The sequence below is a fragment of the Phyllostomus discolor genome, chromosome 4 (assembly GCF_004126475.2).
Source record: "Phyllostomus discolor isolate MPI-MPIP mPhyDis1 chromosome 4, mPhyDis1.pri.v3, whole genome shotgun sequence".
Classification (NCBI taxonomy): domain Eukaryota; kingdom Metazoa; phylum Chordata; class Mammalia; order Chiroptera; family Phyllostomidae; genus Phyllostomus; species Phyllostomus discolor.
In genome coordinates this window covers 108,163,229-108,188,415 of record NC_040906.2, presented here as the reverse complement: position 1 = coordinate 108,188,415, position 25,187 = coordinate 108,163,229, and the positions used below count along the sequence as shown (strand labels likewise).

The following is a 25,187-nucleotide window of genomic DNA, read 5'->3' as shown; positions in this document are numbered from 1 at the left end:
CTTGGGGCAGGTGGGAGCTCCAGGTCAGACTCTGGTCAGCTTCCTCCAGACTCTGAGTTCCCTCAGGTTTAGGGAATGGGCCTGGTCTAATAATGCAGAATGAGGAGGCAGAGAAGTGAAAGGGATTGCATATTGCTGAGGACAGAAGCACCTTTCTGATATGCATCACTGGGTGCTCAGAGCTTCTGCAGAAATGGTTTCTCATTCCCAGACTCAGATCAGGGCAGGCTTTGGACTAAGATAAATGAAGCCTCACAGCACCAAGACCCTGTAAACACCCATCCTGCAGAGTGGCCTCTGGCTGATTCGGGAAGGATTCCCATTTACATCATCTTTCCACTTCCCTTTTCCGCCTGACTTGTAAAGGTGAGACCTACAGAGTCCCTGAGTGTTGACTCCTCATTCAGTCCACTTAATCCCCTCCCCTCAACTTGGAGAACCTACATTAAACTTGGTGGACATTAGCAGCTCTTCACTGCTCACCAAGATCTGTCTTGCTTGACATCAGCAAGAAACCTCGAGGTCTATACTTGCCATACCGTGGAAATCATTTGCAGGTCCCAGAACCATAGAATAAGATCGGAGGAAGTGTGTTTGTATATGTATGGTAAGGCAAAGCCAGGCCCTAAAGACATACATTGGGAAGCACTCCAACAGGCTAAGAGAGATGCAAATGATAGGGAGAGAAGAATCAGTTATCTTAGCTTCTTCTGGTGGAAAAACAGGATTGCCAAAGTTGATTAAAGCAGTTTTCATGGCATTTCCTGGGGAGAATGGATACTTCTATTAAATGACCAGTTTCCTGCTTGGAGGCAGCCACTCTGGATCTTTATAGCAGCACCTTCTTTGATCTAGAGAGGCAAAAGCAGCCAGACACTCCACCCCTAACGGCCAAGATGTTGGTTAACATGTCAGGGGACCCGGCTGTGACATTGGTTACCTACGCACTAAGACTGTTTTGGCTGGTGAATGCTACTAGCTGGGGAAAGGGTAGGAGGTCAAGCTCTTTTATTTAGTGTTGAGTCTCCTGAGGGAGCAATAGCCTGGGACAGTCACTTAGAAATAAACACTACAAGTCAATTGGTAGCCTCTGATTGGATAACACTAGCTTTGGGGGAACTAGAAATAGCAAATGGCAAATAATTTTACAGGCAGCGGTGGACTGTGGGTGAAGTGTGGGCATAGACTTGATTCTTCTTCCTTTTGAAAAGCAGTACTCCAGGAAGCTAGGCTTGAAGTCAACTCTGAAAGGAAATGGCCAAGGTCAGGCAAACAACTTGATGCCTGGGTAACTGTCCAAATCTTGATTTCTTCAGCCTTGCCTCTGGCCTCAGGCCGCGTCAGCCCCATCCCCAGGGGGTTTGTCCTGGTCCTCTTCCAGTGTACACCAGGGGAAGACAGGATGACGGCAGGGAAGGTGGAGGTTTCCCTCTTGGGGTGGAGAATCACTGACCTATTCCATCAGCTTATACGATCACGAGGTCCATGCTGAATCCATGGAGAGGAACAGGGATAGAGGGTTGTCCCTCTCCGTTTTGCTTCATGAAGTCCCCAGAACTACTGTCTTACACACCAGGTACCTCTGAGCTGCAGCCCTGGGTTACCCACACTGAGGGCTGAGGAAGTCCAAATGGCCACTGGTTCAGGAGTAGAGAGAGATCAGATGAGCCCCCACTCCAAGTTCATGAGATTCAAAACCTTTTTTCATCCACTCCAAACATATACTCTTCTCTCTTGGGAAGCTATAAATAGGGTTGTCCTAATAGAGGAGAAAGAAATGAAAACAAAACCAGGAAACAAAAACCCCTCCCTCTAGACAACACAGAAAGACTCAAATGATTGCACTTATTAGATGTGGACAGGGCGGGCGGAAGGCTTGCCAAGTGCACACATGTTCCTCTTGCTGCCCACAGCCTGGGGCCAGAGGCAGGTGGCTCAGGGCTGGCTGCAGAGCGGGGTCCTCTTTGGTGGAGCCCACAAGCCATCTGGGGCTACAAGGGAAAGACAACTCTGAGGTAAGGCCCAGGCTGGCTTCCGCTTAGCAGCCATGCTTCTTTAAGGGCAACGTTTAGCAAGGGGACTCAGGCTCCCCCAGGGAGCACTTGGGTGGGAGTGAGGGAATGGCTGGGCCAGGGAAGACAAGTAAGAAAAGGGACTAATGTTTGAGGCTGGCTTCTAGTTGTTCTATAGTCTAGTCCTTTAGATGATACAATTTCTTTACCCCTCCCCCCTCTTTTCTTGGTGATGGTTTAGAACCCAGTTTCTGTCCTGCAGAATTAGAGTCTTTCTCTTGGGAGTGAAGCAGTGCTTCTGCCGTGGTCATGCCTGCTGCTCTTCCTCATTCAGCCGGTGTCCACCAGCCCCATGGCGTGAGCCTTTCGTAAGCCCTCATAGACTGGACCCCAGGCAGACATGAGGGGGGAGGAGTGGAGGAGCTGTATAGACAAGGAAGCCAGATGTTTGGGTGGTCCAGGGCTCAAACCACACGCCCCAGAGGACCAGCACTGGCAGTGAGCCTGTAAGTCAGAGACTTCTTTGGCAGAACCCTGGGCTGTTAGAATCCCCTGGGGGGGTAGGACATAGCCAGGGCAGATTTTGGCTCCAGACTAGTAAGGCACAACCTTGTAATGGCAGAAGCCCCTCTTCTCCCTTCCCACTCCCCAGCAGACCCACTTTTTAGGCCTTTAGCACCCTTACAAGTTGATGGGGTTAGGGATGTGAGATGGTAAAATGGGCAGTGTGGCTGGGGAGGAGTGTGGGTACTGTTCCTTCACCCCTCAGGGGGAATAGGGCCAGTACTGAAAGGCTTTTCCAGGGAATGTGTAGGAAAAGGAAAAACAGGAGAGGGGGAAAGAGAAAGAGAGAGGCAGAGAGACAAGGACACTAGAGAGACAGAAAGGGAGAGTTCTTGGTCTATATAGTGATTTTTTTTCTCTGAAAACAGAGAAGAGAGTTCCTCATCCGAGGGTGGGGGCTGTTGGCTCTGAGGGCTAAGGCGTGTGGGGTCTTCAAAACCTGGGTCTTGGGCATAGGGGTACTATTTGTAGGGCCTCAGGAAGCTGGAAACTTTGGAGCGGAGCAGCTTAATGAAGGATTTTGGCAGCATCTCCTTGTGCTTCTCTGTGTACTTGAAATAGTTCTGGGGGTGAGCCAGCACCTCAAAGAAGGCCTTGATGAGCTTCTTGTCCTGCAGAGGATGGCAGGCGGCAATGTCAGCATCAGTGATGGGAATGGGGAACCCCAGCCCCACCTCGGCAGCAACCCCTCTTGATGTCTAAGGGGCATACTCAGAGGCGAGCTGGATTCCCATCCCCACTACCTGTTCCTCTAGAATTCTACAGCTCAGTCAGTGGCAGCCCTCTCCTTCCATTGCTCAGGTCCCAGTCGTTGGAGCCACCCTTGACTCCTTTTTTGCTCACAACCACAGAAAATCCTGTTGATTCTACCTTCAAAAATGTATCTGGGTCTGACCACTTTTTGCTGCCTCCACAGCTGGCAGCCTATCTGAGCCACCGTCATTTCTCACTTGGACTACTACAATAGCCTCCTAATTGGTCTCCACGCTTCTGCCGATCCTGCATTTCTGTAGGTTGTTCTTCCCTACACCGGCCAGAGTGACATTTAAAATTTTTTAATTAGGTCATGTTCTTTTCCCATTTAAAATACTTCTCTGGTACTTTTCATAAAGCCAAGTCCTTTACAGGGCCCACAGGCTGAATGTGATTTGTGCCCTGTTCTCTCTTCCATCCCTCCTCAGCTCTTCCTTATTCTGCGGAGCCACACTGGCCTTCTCAAGGTTCTCGAACGTGCCACACTGCTCACATGCTCCTTAGCTTAGATCACTCCTCTCCCCACTGTCTGACAGGGAGTCCTTCACCTCACTCAGGGCTCTTCTCAGAGGCCTCCCCTGACCGCCCTGTCCAAAATGGCAGCCTGCCGTGTGGCGCCTACTCGGTGCCAGGCGCTGTGCACTAGGACTCATCTTCTGGCTTTTAGGCTAGTGTTCCTTCCCTTGCGTCAGCAATTTTCAGAATGAGAGGTGGGGCTTCCAGTCTCCCATCCTCACTCCTATCAAAGGGCTCTGCTACTGTATGCATTGGAGTTCCATAACACATTTGAAATAAGGGTTCAGATGCCTTAAAGAATGTTTAAAAAGCATTGCTGAAATTGTATTCTTTGCATTTGCAAGTTCTGAGGAGATCTGTGTCATCATGTCCCTTGTTTTTTTTAAAGTATTTTTATTTATTTATAGGGGAAGGAAAGGGGAAAGAGGGAGAAAAACATCGATGTGAGAAACATCGATCCTTTACCTCTTGTACGCACCCTGACCAGACCCACACCCTAGGCATGTGCCCTGACCAGGAATCAAACCGGTAACCTTTTGTTCAGCTCAACCAACTGAGCCACAGCAGTCAGGGCTCCTGACCCTTATTTTGATGATAATACAAAAATTAGTAACCATAGAGACAAATCTTTATTTTTTCATTCCTCACCCGAGGACATGTTTATTGATTTTAGAGGGGGGACGTGGAGAGAGAATGAGAGAGAGAGAGAGAGAGAGAGAAACATAGATATGAGAGAGAAACATTGATTGGTTGCTTCCTGCACATGCCTGATTGGGGATCGAACCTGCAACCTAGGTATGTGCCCTGACTGGGGTTCAAAACTGCAACCTTTTAGTGCATAGGACAAGGCTCCAACCAACTGAGCCACTTGGCCAGGGCAGAGACAAACCTTTAAAAATATATATATATATTATTTACTTATTTATTTTTAGAGAGAGAAGGGAGAGAAAGAGAGGGAGAGAAATATTAGTGTGAGAGAGAAACATCAATCAGTTGCCTATCATTATACTCCCCATCCAGGGACCAAACCCACACGCTCCCAGCCATGTGCCCTGACTGGGAATTGGACCCGGCAACTTTTTGCTTTGCAGGACAACATTCAACCAACTGAGTCACACCAGTCAGGGCAAGACAAACCTTTTTTAAGTTAATAATTTATGAAGGGCTGTGGTTAGGACTATAGTTTCTTAAGTAAAATTTTCCTCAAACTGGGATCCACAAGACCCAGGTGTCTAATCCTTTCTTTAGTGTCGGAAACATTTATTTTCCCTTCAGAGAGGTCTGTACTGAATTAACTGTGAGAAACACTCTGCTGATCTGCGTTTCTGTAGGTGCTGAGGAAGGGAAGGAAGGGACTTACACAAAAGCATCTCTCTATACTGCATTCCTCTATACTATATTTTTTGATGGAAGAGGCAGGGGAAATTTCACCTCCTCATCTTTCCGTTCTCTGCCCCCAATGTGTGGGTGACGCTACATACAGTCAGAAGGGCTTAGGCTCAAATCCCAGCTTTGCCTCTGGGCAACTTCTGGAATTCTGTGCCTCAGTTTCTCATCCGTAAAGTGGGAATGATGGAAGTACCTAATTCATAGAGCTATTGTGTATTATTGAATGAGAATATTCATGGCCTATTGGCTGCACGTTGTTACACGTTCATTAAATGTTGGCTATTGTTGTTAATATTCACTTGCCTTTAAAATCTCTTGGTGGTTTTCAGACGCATAGAGCCGGCCATCTCGCACAATGTCTTCTACCAGCTGCTCGTAGTCCTCTGCAAAGTCAACCACGGGAAGAAGCTCTGGGGCGGGCACTCTACCTGTTCCCCTTGCTGCCCCCCAAGACCCATGAGCCTCCCGTTTATCACCCCCCTCCCTGGCTCTCCTGCCCTTGCTCACCGTCGTAGGTGACATAGGGGATCTGGAAGCCACGCGCACTGTTGGCCTCGCTTGTCTTAAAGTTGATCCAGAGCTTCCTGGAGCGGGCTGTAAAGGCGATGGGGCGCTCGTACGTCTGGCAGGTCTCATAGGTGGTAATGGAGGATGGGGAGGCTGGGAAGGCAAGCAGCTAGTCACGAGAGCAGCAGGGCAGGCCACCCAAGCCCTGCTGGAATGAGGGCTGTGGGAGAGGGGGTCGTGCTGACAGGCTGTCCCCTAGGCACACACCGCCGCACCCCACCCTCCACATACACACACAGTCTCCCACCAGCCTGGACTTACTCCACAACCCTATTTGACATCCAGGCATTCATGTGGTGAATGATATTTGACATTTAAGTGAATGGAACAGCAAAAACTCTCGAACAGGAAAGCAGCACATCTAACAGTACTGGTGTTCTAATCCCAGTGCTGGCTTTCTTAACTCTGCCCTCCACTGAACAGGTAGCATCATCACTGTTTCCCTCCCAAGGCCTCCCTTGCCACTGCTCCAGTCCTTTCTGTACCGGTTTCCTCTCTCCCCCTCCCAACCGGATTTGGACTGCCCTTCCCTGGTCCAGCTCTGGAGCCACCCACAGTTCTTTCTCATGACGAGGACGTCCCCACACTCGTCCTCAGATGGCAGGAAGATCTCGGGTACCACGATAAGGATCTTGCGCTTGGGTGGGGGATTGATGTTCCAGACGCACTCCACACCGGCTGGGTAGTTGCCTGGGTAGTTGGGGGACTCGATATAGCCAGTGAACTCACCCAGCTCCCCACCACACTGACGATCTGCAGTCACGTGCCAGTGGACAGGGCAAGAAAGAGAGGGGAAGTCAGTGGGGAAACGGGTGGGGAAACGGAAGAGTTCTGTGTGCAAATCAGACACATCATCTATTCTCCACGTTCTGGGGCCACCTTCCCTGCTGCCCTTTTAGTACCTTCTTATCTCCCCTCACCTGTCTCTGCCTCCCCATTACCTGTCTCCAGGGAGAGGATGCTACAGGGCCCAGCCCAGCAAATGGTCTCGAGACTGACTAGGTTGGGGAGAGATGGAGGGTGAGACTTGCCTGCCAGTCCACTTCTCAGCCCTGCTCCCTGCTGGGTTACTTCCTCCACCCTGCTTCTCCCTGTGCCCATTTTTCTCAGGCCTCTCCAACCCATTTTCTACAGTGGCCTGCTACCTACTCTTGCACTGGGCCACGCTGGTGGAGCCGTCAAAGTCAGTGCTGGTGTTTCCTGGACAGCGGGTGCAGAAGTTCTGACGGAAGTCGGGCTGATAGGATCCCATGGCACAGCGGATGCAGCGATGGATACTGGTGTTGTAGTAGTGCCCAGGGGAGCACTGGACTGCAGGAGAGGGGGGCAGGGGGGCACTAAGGTGGCAGGCAAGTGGGAGTTCTGGGGCACGGGATGGGCAGGATACATTCATCCCAGACACCAAAGCTCCTTCCCGAGTCCAGCCTTTCCTAGTCATGCCAGAGTTTAAGGCCAGGGGAAAGCAGACTTGACAGTGTGGCTACCACAGTGCCAATCCTTTTCTCCCATGCATGGAGCGGTGCTGAGCCTGTATAGAAGCTTGTTTGCAGGGTTGAGGAGGAAGTGCCGCCAGCTCTCTGAAGGGGACGGGTAATTAGCACCATTATTTAAATTTTTATTGATTGGTTTTTAGACGGAGAAGAGAGAGAGGAAAAAAGCATCGGTTTGTTGCTCCGCTTGTTTATGCCCTTGCTGGTGTGCGCCCTGACTGGGGATGGAACCGCAGCCTGGCATACCAGGACAATGCTCTAACCGACTGAGCTACCCGGCTAGGGCCTTGGCACTGTTACTTAGTCCCCAACTCCCAGGCTTGTGGCTTCCGGCAGGTCAGGATGGGTCCTATGAGCAAGGTGTTGGTAGTGGTGAGGCAGCTGGGCCTTTCTTGGTTTGGGGAAGATGGCGGTGCAACAAACCTGGGTCTACTCTGGGGACTGGGAGGGTGCCCTAGTGGGGTGAGTAGCCTACTCACCTTTGGTGTCACAGTCTTGGAAGGAGATGGCCCCCTCGTGCTTGGTGGTGAGGCCCCCGCCACATGGAAAGCACAGAGTCCGTCCTGCTTCAGGTTGGTAGGTGCCACGTGGACATGGCTGGCAGGGTTTGAACCCATCTACAGAGTGTTGGCCAGGTGAGCACTGACCTGCAATGAACCAAGGGCCCAACTCTGATGGGGATGGTCCTGGTCATCCCTTTGGGGTCACCCAGTATCAGGGGACAGAGGCACACAAACAGGATCTTGACTAGGAGAGTGGCCTGGAGCCTGGGCCTGCCCTTGGGAAATCCCATGGCCATGGGCGTCCCAGTGCCCACCCTACCCCACTCTGCATTGTTTGTTCCCCTGGCACCTGCACACGTGGTGACGTTGGTGGCTCCAAGAGGCCCGTGGGCATCACTCCCAGGGCAAAGGTCGCAGGAGAGCTGCCCTTCTCTCTCCTGGAAGGTGCCCGCTGGGCATGGCACACACTGCTCCGTCTGGCCGTGGTAATACGTCCCCTGCGGGCAGCTGACTGAGGGAGAGTCGGCCGCGCTAGCCACCCACCCCAGCCCCTATTTCCCACCACCCAGGCCTGGTACTCCCCTTCCCACTTCCCCAGATTTAAGGAGAATCTCTTTGGAAACAGACAGAATCCTGCTTGGAAGAATCAGAGGCCAAAGCCACATGCAGGAGGACTGGCGGTGCCACCTGTCGTTCTTCTAGACTGCAGCCTGGGACCAAGGAGCGGAGGGTGACGGGCAGGAGGGTCTTGGCTGCCTCACAATTTGAGAGATGCAACTGAGGCCATAAAGCATTCTGCTCTGAGCCAGGCCCAAGCTGGTCTCTCCTACTCCCATACTCCCCTGTATCCCAGGAAGCTCCCTTACCACACTTGGCCCCAGTGCGGTGCTGCCCGGGCCTACAGGCCTCCACCAGCTCTGCTCGCTCCCCAGCTGCAGGGCCCGGTTTGTGGGCCAGCTCATAATCCAGGCCTGCCAGGCGCAGGAGGAAGCGGTCCTGGTTAATGGACTTTCTAAGCATCTTCAGGGACCCTTTCAGCCGTCGTTCCATCCGCTGTCGGAGGCAGGGCAGGCCACAGCCAGCTGGTGGCAGATGGTGGTGTGAAGTCAGAGGAGAGAAAATGCCTGTCAGCAGGACGGAACTGAAGCCAGGAGCTAGAGGTGAGAGGGACTGGCTCCTGGGCTTGGCCTTAGGCACGGTCTGCCCTGAGTACAGGTTCCACCCCTCCCCCTTGCTGCTGAGACCCGTGGTTTCCCTATTTCTGCCCACACTCCCCCCGCTTCCCGCCCTCTTTCCAGCATGGCTCCCAGTCCCACCTGTGGTTTCTTCGGCTCTGACCTCTGCCTCCAGTTCCAGGGTGAGCCGAGTGACTTCCTTGCCTGGAGGGGTCCGGGCCCTCCGGCCCTTGCCCTTCCGAGAGGAGTCACATTTGAGGTGGATGAAGGTGACCTGGCAGTCAGAGCAGGGGGCACCACCTGGGGGAAAGGCCTTGTCAACCCCAGGGCACCCACGGGAGACAGGAAGCTCTTACTCCCAGCTCTTGCTCTTCCACCCGGATCTCTGCCTCCAGCTATCCCAATGCTCTTTGAGTCTAGGGCACTAATTAATTGGGTTGGAGAACACCCTAGGACTTCCTTGGGCTGTATACCTACAATCTGCTTTTGCCCCTGCTCTTTCTAGAGTTCAGGGCACTAGTGGGGTTTTTGAGATCTCACTAAGCAGAGGAGCTGAGGGCTGGGAAGGGTTTGGTGGGCAGACAGCCTACTAGAGTGGGGTCCCCAGTCCAAACCTGGCCCCAGGATTCTGCTGGCCTCCTCCATTTTGCTTTTGTTTCTCAGGTGCAAACGGCATTTGGCGTCCTTGATCTTGAAGGAGGCCCGCTGTTTAACCGACAGCACTGCAGCCTCTAGAGAGATGGTAGAAGCTCAGCGCAGCCTGGGGGCCCCATGGGGGTGAGGGCTGCTGCAGAGGGTGTTGAGAAGCTGGGCAGTAAGCTGGGGGCTTGGCTGGAGGAGAGGGATTACAAAAGCCGAGGCAATCAGAAATGAGGGGAAGAGGGAGCAAGGCAGCAGGGCTGAAGAATTACAGAGCAAAGAAGGGATCCAGAAAAAATTAAGGCCAAGGGGGTTACTGAAGAAGAGAAATGGGGGTCAGTAAGCAAGAGGAGGGCGGAAACTGGCCTCTGGGCCGGCGCTCACCATGGCAGTGGTTGGAGTTTGTGCTGTTCCCGGTGTGGCCAGCTCGGGCTGGAATGGCCCTGGGGCTGGGGGTGCCACAGCTCACCGTGAAGCCATTTTCAGACTCTGAGAGAAGGGGGCTGTCACAGCTCTGACCTGGTCCCCACAACCCTCACTGGTTGGACGTCTCTAAGGGAAGCAGAGGAGCTGTCTTCCCTCCCCGCCAGCCCTCTGGTAACTTCTTCTATGTACCTGGCAAAAACCGGGCCCGGGAGGGGCAGGTCAGGGCACAGGTGTCCTTCTTGCCAGACCGGTTGCAGCTGAGCATGGCTTTTGAGGCACCGGGACCGTTCGGACACTTCACCGGCTCTGCAGTGGGGAGAGGGGCCTGAGCAGGAGAGGGCCTTCGTTCCCCACCTCTCCCTCAGTTGGTTAATTTGGAGGAACAGAATTAGTTACATGCATAACTGTAATTGTACAGAGCCTGATAAAGGGACTAATGGAGTATCTACTGGAAACTTCATGTCTCTAACTCAAATAGCTATATTCTTCACCCACTACTACCTCATACTTTCCTCAACATGGACCACCTCACTCTCCAGGATCCCTGAAACTACAGTTCCAGAGGAGGCCAGCAGAGGGTGCTGCCCACCTGTGCAATCCTTGCCATTCCAGTGCAGCCGGCCTTGGCCCGCGGGGCAGGTGCACTGATAGCTGCCAGGAGTGTTGATGCAGCCGAAGCGGCAGCCTCCCCGGTTGATGCTGCACTCATCCACATCTGCGGGAAGGAGCAGGGAGACACAGACAAAAAAATGGTGGGGGACAGAGAAGGAGCCAGGGAGTGGGCAATGAGTAACGACCTTTGGTTAGAGTTCCAGGTACTTCAAGATGACTGCTACAACTGTCCCGAGAAGAGCTCTCAAACTTAAGACCTCCTTCCCGTATCTCTGCCTTAAGCTGATGGGCTTTTTAAAGGCTTCCGACCCTATCTACTAGTGGGGAGATAATTTGGGAGCTGAGGATGGGAGTCAAGGGAAAGTGATCTGGATGGGGGACATTTCAGAGGCAGGATGCCGTCTTTTCCCTGAGACCCAATCCCCAGTTGTGGTAATTCCTTCCATTTCATCATGATGGACGCAGACATGGCACATGTACCAGGGGACTGCCCACAGCCACAAGCCAACTCAGGGGCTTGTTCAGTTGAGGGGTGAGGGGGTGAGAGGGACCTGGTGGCTGAGGGTCCAGATTTGCTGGCTTACCCCCACAGTGGGTGACACCATACAGCAGGTAGCCATGATGGCAGAGGCACTGGAAACTGCCCGGCGTGTTAACACATACGTGGTCACAGGTTCGGTCAAAGGAACATTCGTCTATATCTGGAAAAGCAAAGGTTCAAGCCACAGAATCTGTCCCGGGGGACTTGACCCTGGGAGCCTGGGACCCTGCTCGGGTGAAGGACCCAAGTGAGAGGCCATGGCTCTCCCCGTCCACCGGAAGTCTCCGTTCATGGCGCAGCCCCAGGATCAGCGATTCAGCAAGGCCGACCCATCCCCCCTGCTGCCTCTACTCGGGAGTCCCTGGAACCAGGAACTACAAGATCCGATGCCTACAGATCAGGGCCGCTCTGGGTGGTTACGTCAGACCCTGCCAAGGATACGAATGGGGGTGGAACCCGTCTCTTAATCCTAGCCAAGCCATGTGCACCCGTGTAGAGCTGGGCTGCCGGGGAGAAGGCATAGGTTTGTTCATTTGCAGCACGACACTGCTTATGGAAACTCTCCCCAGTGTCTACTGACTTTCTCAGACTCTGGCGGGTTGAAGCTCTCCTACCCTAAGAACCTCTCCAAGGCTTTCCCTTTGGCCAAAGTCTACTCACCCTGGCAGTTCCTCTCGTTGATGAGAAGCTTATAGCCCTTCTTGCAGCTGCATTCAAAGCTGCCCACTGTGTTGCGGCAAATGTGGTCACAGCCACCATTGTTCAAGCGGCACTCGTCTATGTCTGGGGAAGCAGGACAAAGTAGGAAAAATCAAAGGTAATACTGAAGGCTGGGGACAAACCCCTCCCTCCCTCCCTCCCTCCCAGACTGAATCAAGGAGAGTCAGGAGCCTGCCCCTTCTGACTTTCTCGCTCTCCCCAGCTCTTTCTTCCCTATTCAGGGATGGATCTGTGCCACTAGTAACACCTCTCCCTCAGGCTGAGTCCTCTTTGAAGGGGACAAATGGGAACCAGAGTCAGCCCTCAGGGAGCTGCCTGGAGCAGGAAGTGGGTGGGCATGTGACCAACAGGGCTAGCCCATGCCCTTCACTCTGTGGCCGGTGGCCCTTCCCAGAAGAGCTGGTGGATAGGGTGTATTCTTTTCCTGAACCCCACCCACACCTGTCACAGGAGCTCAGTGGGGCAGGTGAGGAGGTGGCACAGCAAGGTGGAGATTAAAAGGGGCAGCAGCTCTTCCGAGAGAAGCCAGTGAGGCTGGGTAGCTGATGGGGGAGGGGTGGGGACCAGGCAGGGGGCTGGGCTGGAGAGATCTGGAGAGACTCAGGCCTGAGGCAGCTTTCAGCACTAGGAAGGGAAGGGGGGTGGGGGTGAGCAGCTTCCTTCCTGAGGTCAAGTTCCCCAAGCTGGTGGCAGACAGGACCCAGGCTATTCACCCCTACTTGGGGGAGGGGGCAGAGAGGGCAGCCTTCTACTTCACTCTTAGCATACCTGTCAACAGTCCTTCCCAGCAGGAAACCTCTCAACTCTGGCTGTCTGACCTGCTGCCCCAGCCCTCCCCTGTCCTCTCTGCCAGCTGTTGGGCCAAAAGACACAAAAGAATGAGCCCAGACCTCCTTCCAGTCCCTACTCCTTGTGACCAAGGAACACAGCACAGATGAATCATTACTTTCAGTATGGCTTCCCTTTCCCCCAACTTTTCCCATAGACCTGGCTAATTAAAGGAGGAGCAACAGAATGGACAATGTGGGAAATTATACCAAAATCACAGCTAACACAAAGTGTCCATCATTTGTCAGGCACTGTTTTAAGTACTTTATTTATATGTATATATAACTGATTTAATCCTTACAACATTCTGCAAGCACCATCATGCTGGTGAAACTGAGGCACAGAAATACTAAGTAACTTGCCCTGGACCCCAGAGCTAGTAAGAGGCAAGCTGGGATCGGAACCCACGAGCCAGGCCCCAGCATCGGTGCTCCCAACTGCTGCCCTTTCCTCGCTCTGACGGGTACAGCGTTTTCCCAGGGAAGGTCCAAGGACTGTGGGGTAGGAAGGGTGTGGAACACACTTGTGATGCACACACACACACGGCTCACATACCCTTCTAGACCCAGGGACAAATGTGAAGGGCACGTCCATTAACCAAGAGGGCCGGGGCACCAGGGGATGGGAACGAGAGTAGGGAAAACAAGGTGGCGTGGGGCAGGGGATTCGGAGGACCTGGTTAGACTTCGGTGCCCCTTGAAATGCGACAGGGAAGGTGGGCAGGAGACCAGCCTTAGTTATGACCTCAGTTCTTTATAATCAGGGTAGTCTCCAGGGGGTGCAGGAGGTCTGGGCCCGAGATAGGGGCCCTATCTCAGATCCCCTCCTCAGCCCTTTACTTGTACATGCTTGTCCTCTGAAAGCCCTTACCTTTGCAGGTCTTCCTGTCTGGCTGCAGCATGAAGCCCACAGGGCAGCTGCAGTGGACACCTGTCGCTGCGTCGTGGCACTTACTGTCGCAGCCCCCATTGTTGACAGCACAGGTCTCTGTTTAGGGGGGAGGGGAGGTGGGGGTGGTAACCAGGTTATCGCCTGGCCTGGAGGAGCCCCAAACTCTAGGGTGATGGACAGCACGGAGGCCGGAGGGAAGAGGGAAGGCCTCGGCTGCCTCCCTGTGCTTTAGAAGGAGCATGAAGCGGAGGCTCCCAGCCCCCATCCCCTCACAAGTGCAGCCAAGCAGTCCACGTCCCTGCCCCCTACTTGATTGAAACAAGGTGGACAGCGGTGAGGCAGGTACAAGCCAGAGCTGTCAGGCAGGAATGTGCTGAGGGGTGGAGGAGGTGGAGAGGGGAGGGTGCAAGGAGGGATGGGAGCAATCGCTATCAGGGAATAAGAAGGGACAGACAGGAGTTTCCTCCTCTTTCAACAGACTATCTCTTTGGTGGGCGGGGCTCACGGCGGCACAATCTTGGGAAGAATGAGCCTGGTGGTTCCTAAGACAGCTGACGGCCACCGGTTCGCTCCCCCTTTCTGCCCAGCTCTCCTCAGATAGACCCCTGTCCCACCACTGACTGCTCGTCCTCAGGAGACGGCACACAGTCAGATCCCAGCCCCTTCCAGCCTACCTCCAGCTCCTCGCAAGCCCCCCCTACACTACCAGATGGAGACAGGCCAGCGTTCTGTGGTTTTACTTTCCTAGTGGGGAGGGGAGGAGAGGAGCAGAAGAGGAAGGGTCAGAGAAGGAAGGGAGAAAGAAGGCAGATCAAACAGTCGGAGAACCTCGGAGCTGTTTCTTCTATTGCCCTCTCCTGACGGGTAGACTTTTCCTTTGCTGAAAGGCCAGGGTAGGGGTGTATGGATGGGTCACTCTCCCTATTTTCTGAATTCAGAACCGGAGAAAAGCAGGTTTAATAGCAGAGGAGTGTCGGGTAAGCCCAGGGGAAAGCCATCAGCTCAAACAGTGCAAGGCCCCGCCAAAGGAGTGTGGAGGTGGTGTGAGCGACCTGAGGGCCCTAGAATTCTCCCACTAGAGAGAGCAAATCCCAAGGCCTCTGCGAGGGCCCAGAGCAGAGTGTTCTCAGGATCGGGAGCTGAATGAGAAAGGCGCCATCTTTGAATGAGAGAGTACTACCATCTTCGACTCCTAAAACTTCGGCCCAACCCTTGTCACTGAGGAGACCAGCAGAGCCAGGGAATCAGAAGGCTGACTCTGCCTGTGGGTACCTGGTCACGCCCTGGCCCCTCGAATGCTCAGGTTGGGTGCAGCCACAGTGGGATCTCCGGTGCGGCACTCCCACCGGAGCCTCTCCTGAGATTCCCAAGATCATGGGAGGGAAGCTTGAGTTCAGGCCCCAAACTCTGCCAACCCCCCAAGGATGCTCTTAGCGTAAAAAGCGGTCCCCCAGCCCTGGAGCAGGCAGAGGGGAACGGGTCCTATGCCAAGTCACAGTTGATCCTGAGGGATCCAGGGCAGGGAGTAGCAGAGCTGGCATGGTGCCCATCCCAGGTCAGGGCAGAACGCCGGCATAGCTGTCCGCCCCCATGGGACAGCTGTGGGCAGGGCCGGGGCGGCGGGACAGCATGGCCTCAGCCCTGTGCTCTGCAGGTCACGGTGTTAAATCACAGTTACTCTGTGCTGACTCTGCGCCAGGAGCTGACTAGCCGCTCTCACACAGCACCTCAGCCACCAGGGCAGCCCTAGGGAGCACTCGTCCTCCCGATCTTAGAGAAGAGGAAACCGAGGATCAGAGAGGAGAGCAGCTTGCATGAGGCCGCAGGGTCAGAAGGTGGCAGAGCCAGAACCCGCACTCAGGCTGTCTGAGCTCACACGTCTGTCCGCTCTGCACTGTCTTGCTGGGAGAGGGAGACCAGCGGTGCCGGGGCTGCGGGCTGCTGTGGGTAAGGAGCCCCAGGAGGGGCGGCACCCAGCCCTACCCACCCCTACCTCAGGTGGCGCGGTAGGCACACGGGTAAGATAGAGCTGCTGGGTCTTCAGCTGTGTGGAGAGCAGAAGAGGGGGCAGATGGTTGGGCAGGGGTGAGGTGTTAGAAGGAGGGCGAGGCAGAAGGTGGAAAGAAGGGAGAAGAGAGGAAGGAGAGAAAGAAAATGACAAGATCAAAGAAAGACAAACCAACAGGAAGCCTCCCGGGCCAGCGCTGGGGGCTCCGGAGACACTCAGCAGGCCGTGCCCAGGCTGCCAGGGGAGCCCTGTGCGGGGGCTGGCGCCCAGTCAGGCCAGCCCGGTGGGCATGCGGTTAGTGGGAGCCCCGGCGGTTAGCCCTTCCCCTAGCAAGCCAGTGGGAGCAAGCGGAGAGAGCAGACATATTTACCATTAGAAACGGCCTGAGGGGGGACGTGCTGCTCTAGCCGCCTTTCCCCTGTTTGACATTGTAAAAAAGCTGTTTAGATGCCGGGCAGGAGCCACTGTGGCCCACTGAGCCCAGCCCCTCCCCACCCTCCTCCACCCTGAGGCCCACACCACTGTCCCCATAGGATGAGCCCTGAGCCTCCAAGACTTTACTCCCCAGCCTTCTGCTGCCCGATACCCTCAAGGAGGCTGGATTCCCACCAAGTGACTCATGGGCAAGTCTCAAAGAGGGGCGATCACGGGCCCAGCACCACATGGCACGCCAAAGGCAGGGCTGGGAACCCAACCCTACGTCTTACAAGCTGCCAGACCCCGAAGGGTACCCCCTGCCCACTGCACTGTACCACCCTCAGTCTCCCCACCGAATCTGAGTGGCCCGATGGCCCCGGACAATGACGTTTCCACCCACCAGGGCTGGGGAGAAAAATGAGATGCAGGGCAAGGTAAAACAAGTTCTACTGGAGAAGAGGGAGAGGAGCTCAGCACGAACATGGCCTTGGGCCTCAGGACAGCCGCACCTGCTCCTCCTGCCTCACCCATCTGTGGCCTAGAAGGCGGAATGAGTCTTGCATTAGGGAAGAGCTCAAGCTTAATAGGGGAATGGTCAAAAGCAGCCATGCCCAGGGCCATCTGCTGAGAGGAACCCCCCACACCCGGGGGCCCGCAGCTCTGTCCTGACACATGCAGCTTTCCCCCTGGGGACTGCATGCAGTTTCTTCAGGGAGACTGGTGATGTGTGAGTGTATCCAGGGGGCGGGGGGAGGTTTGGAAAGCAGAATTAGATTCATGAGGGAAAAATGAAAGGAGCTGGAACGACCAGCCTAGAGAAGGCAACAGGAAGACCTAAAAGTGCTCCAAGGTCTTTGAGGAGTTAGTTCAGAGGAAAACACGTAGCGGGTGAGGTCTTCGTTAGAGAACTTTCAGAGCTGTGCGTGCAGGCCTCTGGAGCATGCAGCTGAGCGGGACCTTTCAGAGCATCATCTGCTCCCCTGTCCCTGTGTCTGGGAAAAGGCTGGTGCTGTTTGCAGAGACAGGGTGGGTCTCCGGGGTGAAATGGGGGACAGTCTGGTTCATAAGCTGAATGTTGTGACTCTGGTGTTCACACTCCCCCGTCCCCAGCATGCTGCAGCCACGACCTGAACGGCCACCCACGAGTCCTGTGCCCACAGAAGCAGCTCGCCCCGCCTGGCTCACTCTTCCCTTTCATTCCCACTTCTCCCGGGGCTCACTGGTCCCATCACCTCTCTCAGCACTCTGTGAGCACACAGTGATCGGCTTTCACAAAAGACTTAAAGACTTAGGGAATTAGGAATCGAACTTAAGGAATGAAGCTCATCAAATGTACCTAAAGATGTGTGAGGTGAGGCTTAGGAATTCAGGAAAAGGGATCCAGGTGTTAAGAAGGCCCCACACCAGGGCGAGAGGGATGGGAGGCAGGGCTTGGTGAGGAAGTGAGGCCTCAGGCAGAGCTGAGAGGGAGCCCACTGGATGTGGAGGCGAGAGGAGGAAACAGAGGGAAGGGAGAGAAGGCACACAAACGAGGAAGATGCTGGAGTCAGGAAACCCCATCTGCCAGCCAAGGGCTGGCCGTTTGGGAAAGAGCACTCAGTCCCGGTGGGGACAGCGGGCTGTGACAGCCCCTGTCTCACCATGCTGGTCAACCGGAGCCTCCGTGCAGGCTTCACCCTGCACCGCCCCGCTCTCCGCCCCATTCTCAGCCCCGTTCTGGGCCACAGCCTGGGCCCACAGGTGCCTCTGCCAGTTACTCCCTGTTTGGCAACACCTTATCCTGGATAAAGAGGGTGCTGAGGCTCTTGGCGGCGGGGCCAACGGGTGGGGGAGGAGAAGAGGGCCAGGGAGCCCTCCGGTCTCTCGGAGTCGTCCCTCTCTAGACTGGCTCCGCCCAGGTCTCCGGCTCACTGACCAGTCATCCTGCGCCCCGCACTTGGGCCCCCTGTGCTCCCCGCACCCCTGGATCCCAAGGACCCCCAACCCCTTCCCCCATCACGGGTGGACTAAGTGCCCCACTGGCCTCACCCACCGATGCACGTCTTCCCGTCGGTATGGAGCACAAACTTGACATGGCAGCCGCACCGGGGACCCTGCTCTGTGTCGTCGCACGTGTGCTGGCAGCCACCGTTCCCGTAGTTGCACGTCACTGTGCGGAGAGGGCAGGAGGCCTGTCAGCTTGCTTCTCCCTGGGCACCCCAGTTCTCCCTCCGGAACACAGCTACTGGCCCTCTCGTCTAGGTGCGTCCCCTTCTCCCCTCCCCTCCCACCTCCCGCAGAGAGGCCCACACGCCACCTCTTTGTCTCCCTCTCTGCCCGGCCACCTCAGCCATCTCACATTTGCAGTCCCGCTGGTTCTTGGTGAGCTCGAAGCCGGGGCGGCATTCACAGGCAATACCCCCTTTGGGTGTCTCCCGGCAAATGTGAGCACAGCCGTGGTTCTTGTTCATGCAGTTCATTCCTTCTAAAAGGGAAGAGGAGCGGGGTGGATGCCCTGTGCTTCCGGACACCTAGAGGGAGAGGGACTGCAAGGGACAGCTGGGCTCAGGGAATGAGGAGAATTCCAGTGAGGCTGCAAGACAGGGCGGGGCTGGCTCCCCTCACAGGCTCCCTCACAGGCTCCCCTCACAGGCTCTGAGGCTCCTGCCCTCAGAGCTCAAAGCCATTCTGACTGGGGTGCAGATACTGACGCCGAACCCCCGGAAAACCACACGATCACCCTCTCCTTCAAACAACCCAAATCCAAGTGTCGAATCATTGCCTAGTGCTGTGTGTGACACTGAGGATTTAGGAAGGACCCATATACAAGGTAAAATGTGACACGTGACCTCTTTTCTCAGAGAGCTGACAGTTAAACTGGGAAGAAGACAAATAACACAGTATGAGTGGGGAGCAACTGGCGTAGATCATTATTACACAGTTTTACTCAACAAATATCTGAGCTCCCACTACACACAGGACAGGCAGTGTATCAGGTTCTGGAGATGTACAGATGTCATTCCTGCCCTCGGAAATGTCACCGTCTCGGCGGGGAGCCCCTGAGAGAGACAACAGATGCCCACCGTTCCTGCCTGACCCTCCCGACCCAGGCCAAGGGACACTGCCTCAGGCAGCAGCAGCTTAGTGCCCAGCCATCTCTGGTTCATTAGGCCTGGATACGGGGACGCCCCGTAGCAGCCTAGACCCCACAGGGACCCCAACCCCAAATAAACCCTCCCAGTGTAGCTCTAAGACAGAGCGTCTATTCACAGAGCCCATGGGATGTGACCGGGTTGAGGGACCAGAGGAGGGGCTGGTGGAATGCAGAGCACCGGGTGAAACTGAAGGGCTGTGAGGGAAGCTTCCAGGCAGAAGGGGCGGGGAGCCTGGGCACGCAGCCCTCCCTGGCATGGGCTGACCTTCCGGCCGCTGAATGCACGTGTGCTGGTTGTCACTGAGGAAGAAGCCCTCCCGGCAGTGGCACTCGTAGCTGCCCATCATGTTGACGCAGCTCTGCTGGCAGCCGCCGTTGCCCTCGGCACACTCGTCCACATCTGTGCGGGACAGGGTCGGTGAGGCCTGCGGTGCGGGGCAGGCTCCGGGCTGTGCGCACACGCCTCCCCTCAGCCCCGAGCCAGCACCCAGCCCTAGGCAGGCAGCTCCCACCCACTCGCCAGCTCAGGCCCCATGGCTCGGGAAGAGGCCACTCTGAGAGGGCAGAGCTGGGGGGGGCTAAGCACAGGGGAGGGGACATGTGGACATGGCGTACTTAGGTGAAGACGTGCCCACATCCCTAGTCCACTGGAATTCAGTCTGTGGCAGAGGAGGTCAAGAAAAAAGGCCGATGGAGAGGGACAGAGATGACGAGCAGAGACTGCGTGGGGCAGGGACCCGGGGCCACCGGTTGTGATGGACGGCCTGGCCGCCAGGGACCTGGTAAGTGGCTCCACATGCAGGGGGAGATATGGCAATGGTGGTGAGGTCGGTGAGGCAGTGGCCATTTCTGTGGACAGGCCACGGGCTGTCCTTTCTCCCCTCCCCCCGTGCCTGGGCTTGCTGCCCTAGTCCTGAGCCATTCTCCTATTTTGGTTTAATAAAACAAAGTCTGGTGGCTTGGCTGTGAGGGTCGGGGGCGAGCTGCCAGGCCACACCCTAATCACCACCCGAAATCACTGCCCCCAGGCCCCGGAACCAAGCTCATCCTGGGGCTCCCACTTCAGCACTGGACTCTGTTTCTATGCTACCTACTGCCCTCCCAAGTCCACAGCCCTTCTCGGTTCTCCTTGGCCCAGGAGGCATGACGGAGCTTGGTTCCCAAAGGAGCAGCTGGAATCTGGGCTCCCAAGGGCTCCTTCTGCCCCTCTCTTCCCATCCTCTCTGCTGGGCCCTAAAACTCTGTCCTTTCCCCTTCTGGCCAAGGGTTGAGGGCCCCAGATACAGCAGGCTCCTGCCTGAGAGGCACACCTGTTAGGAGAGCCAGGGAGGTGCACTTTCCTTTGCCCCCTCTTGTCCCTGCCCCTCCGTGGCCACACTCATGACTCCTCCGGTCCCTGTCTTCCCGCGCTTGCCCGTCCCTCACGCCATCCTCCTTGTTCCCTTCCATTCCAACCTTGGGACTGTGCTGCTCTAGCCAAGTTCTTTCCTACAGTTCTCACCGGGGAGGCTGAAGCCACCCAGGGCGTGGATGACTTCCTCTCGGCTCCCCTAAAACCCACAGGTAAGGTTGGGACTTTGGCCCCAACCCTGGGGTTAGTGTTACAGGTAGAGCTTTGCTCCCAGTGACCACTTCCATACCTACTCATGCTCTTATCTTCTGGTTGGTTTTATAAGGAAACAAGACTTGATGAGAATCGGGGGCCTAGAGAGGTCAAAGGCAACCAAAGAAAGTCAGAAGCTGATGTTCACAGTCCTGTAGGCAGATCACCGTCCTGGTCCAAGTGTCAGAACTTCTCTGTCCAGAGGCGTTCCCAAAGAGGCCCTCATGGGGGGCGGGGCAGACAAAGTGGGGTCCTTCCCGGCCAGGGCAGCCACAGTGCCGAGAGAGGTGGCCGGGGCTGAGGGCCGGGGCCGGCAGGGCCCGGGGCCTAGAGGCCTGGGCTGGGAGTGGAACCTGATACCCCGGGGCCAAGGACGGAGTGTGGCGGGTTTAAAGGCGCTCTGCAGTAAGGAGCCTCCCCTCAGCCCACGGGGCCTCGGGGTGGGAGGGCGGCCTCGCCTGCTTCTCAGGCGCCGTCCCTCTTGCCTCTCTTCCTTTCCTGGTTTTCTACGCTTCCAGAGTCTTAGGTCTGTTTTGGCACCAGAGAGAAAGAATTTGAGGAAGGATGCCTGGGTTTATATCTCAAATCTTTTTATGCCACAGGCTTCAGTTTTTCTACTGGTGGAGGAATCTGACGTGGTCCTAGTGAATGACAGAAACCACAGCTGAGTTCACCTCCCTGGAGATTCTCTCTCTGATGCAGCTCCTGGGGCAAAGGAGACCAGGCCAACTGAGGCCTCAGAAGTGAGCAGAGGGTGGGCCTGTGGACTTCAGGAAGAGCTGGAAGAAAACCAGCCTGTGAGGGCCGGGGCTCCGCAGGGCACAGGGAAGCACCGGCAGCATCGATGACGTTGCTCCTGTGCACTGAGCACCCAGTATGTGCTGGGGCTGCACACACGTCCTCTCACAGCGATTCACCCAGAGTGCGTGGAGGAAGCTGAGATCCCCGGAGACTGGTGGATTTGCCCGAGACCATGCAGCTAGCAAGCGGCAGAGCCACAGCTGTCTAGAGCCAAATCACCTTCCCACCACGCTCCACCCACCGAGGCTGAACCCGCTCTCATGGTCTCCTGGCCCTCGCCCTGGGAGCGCTTTCTGGCAGCATCTCCTCCACTATTTTTCACCCAGTAGCAGGATGGCTCCGTCCCGGGTACCCAGTCTCCAAGGGGAAATGACCTTGATCTCTACTTTGCAGCTCTGTGGTCACTCTGCTCCCCGGCCTGGGATATGGGAAACGCTGGAAACACCTTCCTCCCCACCAGACACCCCCACCACACCCCCTCTCCCTTGCTCACCCAGACAGTTGTGTCCGTCATGTGCCAGGTGGAATCCGTCGTAACAGGTACATCGGTAATTGCCAGGGATGTTGACACAGTCGTGCACGCAACCTGCATTATCCTCTCGTTCACACTCATCCACATCTGAGGGCAAAGGGGAGCTGAGGTGGTACAGCCCGTCTGGGTGCCCCCACTGGCCAGCCAGCCCTGTGGTGGTGGTGGTGGTGTGTGTGTGTGTGTGTGTGTGTGTGTGTGTTTATGTAGTGACTTTCACAGTCTACAAACCATTTAACACTTTGCTATTTTCATCAGGAGTCAAACATTTTCACATGTTTCCATCTGGTCTTTCTGACCTCCACTGCACACAGCTGCATAGTGTCCCACTCTGTGGCTATATTCTAATTTGTTTTTTCTCTATCATTAGATTCTTCCATGTATTTTACTATCATAAATAAGGCATCAAAGAATATCTTCTCTGTATGTTATTTTGTTTCTTTGAATTTCCTTTGAATAAGAGTAAAATTCTTGGGTCAAAGGATGTAAGGGCCTTTTAGGAGTCCCGCTAGGTATGACAAAATCACTTTTCAATTTATAATGTCACCAGGAATTAATGAGTGTACCTTGTCCACTGAAACCGTATCAACACTGAAGGCCATATTTAAAATAACATCTCGGAGACTGTTTATTTGCATTGCTTTAATTATGAGGGGGAAGGTGTGTTTGTTTACAGTAAGGATTTCCTCTGGGACAAACTGCCTGTTCCCACCTTTTGCGGACATGCTGGAAGAATCCAATGTCAGGCAACCTCAGGCCTCAGTCCCGTGACTGATCCCCCCACCCAGCCCGGTGTGTGCAAAGGAGAAAATGATGCTCTCTGGGAAAAGATGGCTTCTCCCTTCTCCACCCCTCCCCCGTGCCAGTGGGAATTGCAGGCCTTAGCGTAAGGCACAGCGCAGCCAACTGCCGGCAGGTGCCCCCTGTCCAGGCGCCCTCCCAGCCTCACCTTTGCAGTGTTTGCCGTCCCCTGTGTAGCCGGACTTGCAGATGCACTTGTACGAGCGTGGGGTGTTCTGGCAGATAGCATCGATGTGGCAGCTGTCGGTCCCCTCCACACACTCGTCCACATCTGGGAGGGGCAGAGGGTGCACGTGAGACCCTCCGCTGGGGCCTCCCAGAGAGTGTCTTGACAGGGGCTCCCCAAGGGCAAACCCCCCTCCTCTCCAAAGTCAGGACAGCGGCTCCTCCAGCAGGGGGTGCTCTCCCACCCCTCTGGTTTCAGAGTGGTCTCTGCAATTTCAGGAATTTAGAAAGAAAAACCTAGTTCCCCCAGAGATACTTAATCCACAATGACAGCTAAAATTCCATCATTTGAAACACCCCCTTTGATTTAAAAACAAACAAAAACCCTTGGACAGGGTAGCACACTTAACTTGATTAGAAATATTCAGCCCAGTGTGAATCAGGAACAAGCCTGGTGGGAGGGGAGAAGGCATGCAAACCTCGGCCTCTGGGAAGGTGGCAGGGTCCAGGGCCACCGGTGACTAAAGGAGGAAGAAAGGGAGACAGAGCCTCCGAGAAACCTGCGTTTGCCTTGTGATTCTGCTCGAGACCAGGCCTGCTTCCACTTGCCCACCACGGCGCCAAGAATCTTCAGAGGAAGGAAGCTCCATCCTGGAAGGTTTCCCTCGCTCCTGTGCTGTCAGTGCCGCAGGGACCGGGGGCTGGCAGGGGCTGGGGGGGTGGGGGGCTGGCACCAACCCCTAACGCCTGCTGAGTGCAGCCCTTGTGACCCCCCCAGCCGACTCTGGCGGGCACCCGGCACCCTGAGCTCCTCATCTGACACTGGGTGCTCCACCCTCCCGACTCCCACTGACACGAGGTGCTACGCACAGAGCTGTGCTAAGGGGTGAGGCCACCTGAGGTCCAGCAAAAAGAGGACGGTTCAGAACGGACAAAGGGAAGAATCGCTTATCGCCTCTTGGTTAGAAGACTCCAGTTTCTGGGGTAATGTTAGGGTGCCCCTAAAGCTGAACCGAAATAGGAGAAAAAAGTTCCACTCGGCTGAAAATGCTATGTAAGGTGCTTGCAGAAGGTACTATGCTGAAGGCTGTGGAGGCTCAGAGGTGACTCAGTCCACCCAGAAGGTGACACGAGTGAGTAACATGAAGCAGGATGTGGCTGAGCGCCACGGAGGCATCGGAGGTGAGGTCAGGGTTCCCCAGCCTGGCTGCACCGCTCAGTCGGCTCCCCCAGGAGATGCCCCAGCTCCCCGCCCTCCCCTAAGACTTTGGTCAATAGTCTGGGCCGGCACCTGGCCAGCAGTATTTTCCTGTGGCTCCTCAGGTACGTCTAGAACGCAGCCGGACTAGTGGAGAAGTTCTGTTACAGGGAAGATCAGCGGAAGAAGGAATTACTTCTAGCAGTGAATTGGGAAACTCAAGATAGTGTTTAAGCAGCCACTTGCAAGTAGAAGAAATGTATCAACAAAAGACTGTATAAAGGACTGTGACTTCCAAGTGTGATCTGTGGACTGCAGAACCGCCTGACTTCTGTTAAAATGCAGATTCTCGGGCCTTATCACTGACCTATTTGAACCCAAATCCTTAAGGTGCTTGCTATCTTCTAAACTGAATGAACGGACATGCAGGCCAGCAATCACTCAGACTGAGACACTCTCGAGCCCTGGCCTGAACCAGTTAACTGTCCTCTGCTTTCACATTGCAAGAAGGTCTTCGGGGGCAGGACTGAGGGGGCTTCCTGAGGAGAAGTGAAATTTGGAACAGTGACCCCAAACGCCCTGCCCGGATCTCCTGGGCTTCGCCAGCTCCACACTCCAGGCTCCCGCTGCCCTCAACCAACCGCACTGCAGCAGTCCTCACGGCCAAGGGCTCTGACGGCCACTCAGACTCCGTCGTCACCTCTGCCGGCTGGCCCCCGGGGAGGCGCCCCAAAGAGAGAATGGAGAAGAGGGAGATGGAAGACCAGTTCACAAGAGGGGGGAGGAGGGACCTCCATGTACAGCAAGGCTGAGCGGAGAATCTGTCTGTCCAGCCGATGAGGAGAAGATGGCACTGAGAAATGCGCCATCACAGAAAGAGCCTAAGCTCTGGCGGGGCGGGGGGGG

General features: G+C 55.4%; 1 protein-coding gene across 5 annotated transcripts in view; it reads right to left on the bottom strand.

Annotated features, from left to right (window-relative positions):
- The window catches only part of SCUBE3 (signal peptide, CUB domain and EGF like domain containing 3), a 37,614-nt gene continuing 12,427 nt past the window's right edge, over positions 1–25,187 (bottom strand). Inside the window, exons 2-23 of one of the 5 annotated variants that reach the window (XM_036023976.1) lie at positions 23,067–23,189; positions 22,082–22,207; positions 19,450–19,584; positions 18,390–18,515; positions 18,084–18,200; positions 16,005–16,052; positions 13,606–13,722; positions 11,848–11,970; positions 11,231–11,347; positions 10,624–10,749; positions 10,224–10,340; positions 9,993–10,097; positions 9,584–9,700; positions 9,111–9,269; positions 8,661–8,876; positions 8,144–8,305; positions 7,771–7,938; positions 6,951–7,112; positions 6,357–6,554; positions 5,742–5,894; positions 5,538–5,617; positions 1–3,187 (exon numbers count right to left, since the gene is read on the bottom strand). In XM_036023976.1, coding sequence (XP_035879869.1) covers positions 3,038–3,187; positions 5,538–5,617; positions 5,742–5,894; positions 6,357–6,554; positions 6,951–7,112; positions 7,771–7,938; positions 8,144–8,305; positions 8,661–8,876; positions 9,111–9,269; positions 9,584–9,700; positions 9,993–10,097; positions 10,224–10,340; positions 10,624–10,749; positions 11,231–11,347; positions 11,848–11,970; positions 13,606–13,722; positions 16,005–16,052; positions 18,084–18,200; positions 18,390–18,515; positions 19,450–19,584; positions 22,082–22,207; positions 23,067–23,189 — 2,945 coding nt within the window. In that variant the 3' untranslated portion in view covers positions 1–3,037. The remainder of the gene's footprint in view (positions 3,188–5,537; positions 5,618–5,741; positions 5,895–6,356; positions 6,555–6,950; positions 7,113–7,770; positions 7,939–8,143; positions 8,306–8,660; positions 8,877–9,110; positions 9,270–9,583; positions 9,701–9,992; positions 10,098–10,223; positions 10,341–10,623; positions 10,750–11,230; positions 11,348–11,847; positions 11,971–13,605; positions 13,723–16,004; positions 16,053–18,083; positions 18,201–18,389; positions 18,516–19,449; positions 19,585–22,081; positions 22,208–23,066; positions 23,190–25,187) is intronic. The other 4 variants (XM_036023977.1, XM_036023978.1, XM_028509855.2 and 1 more) reach the window with 4 other exon arrangements.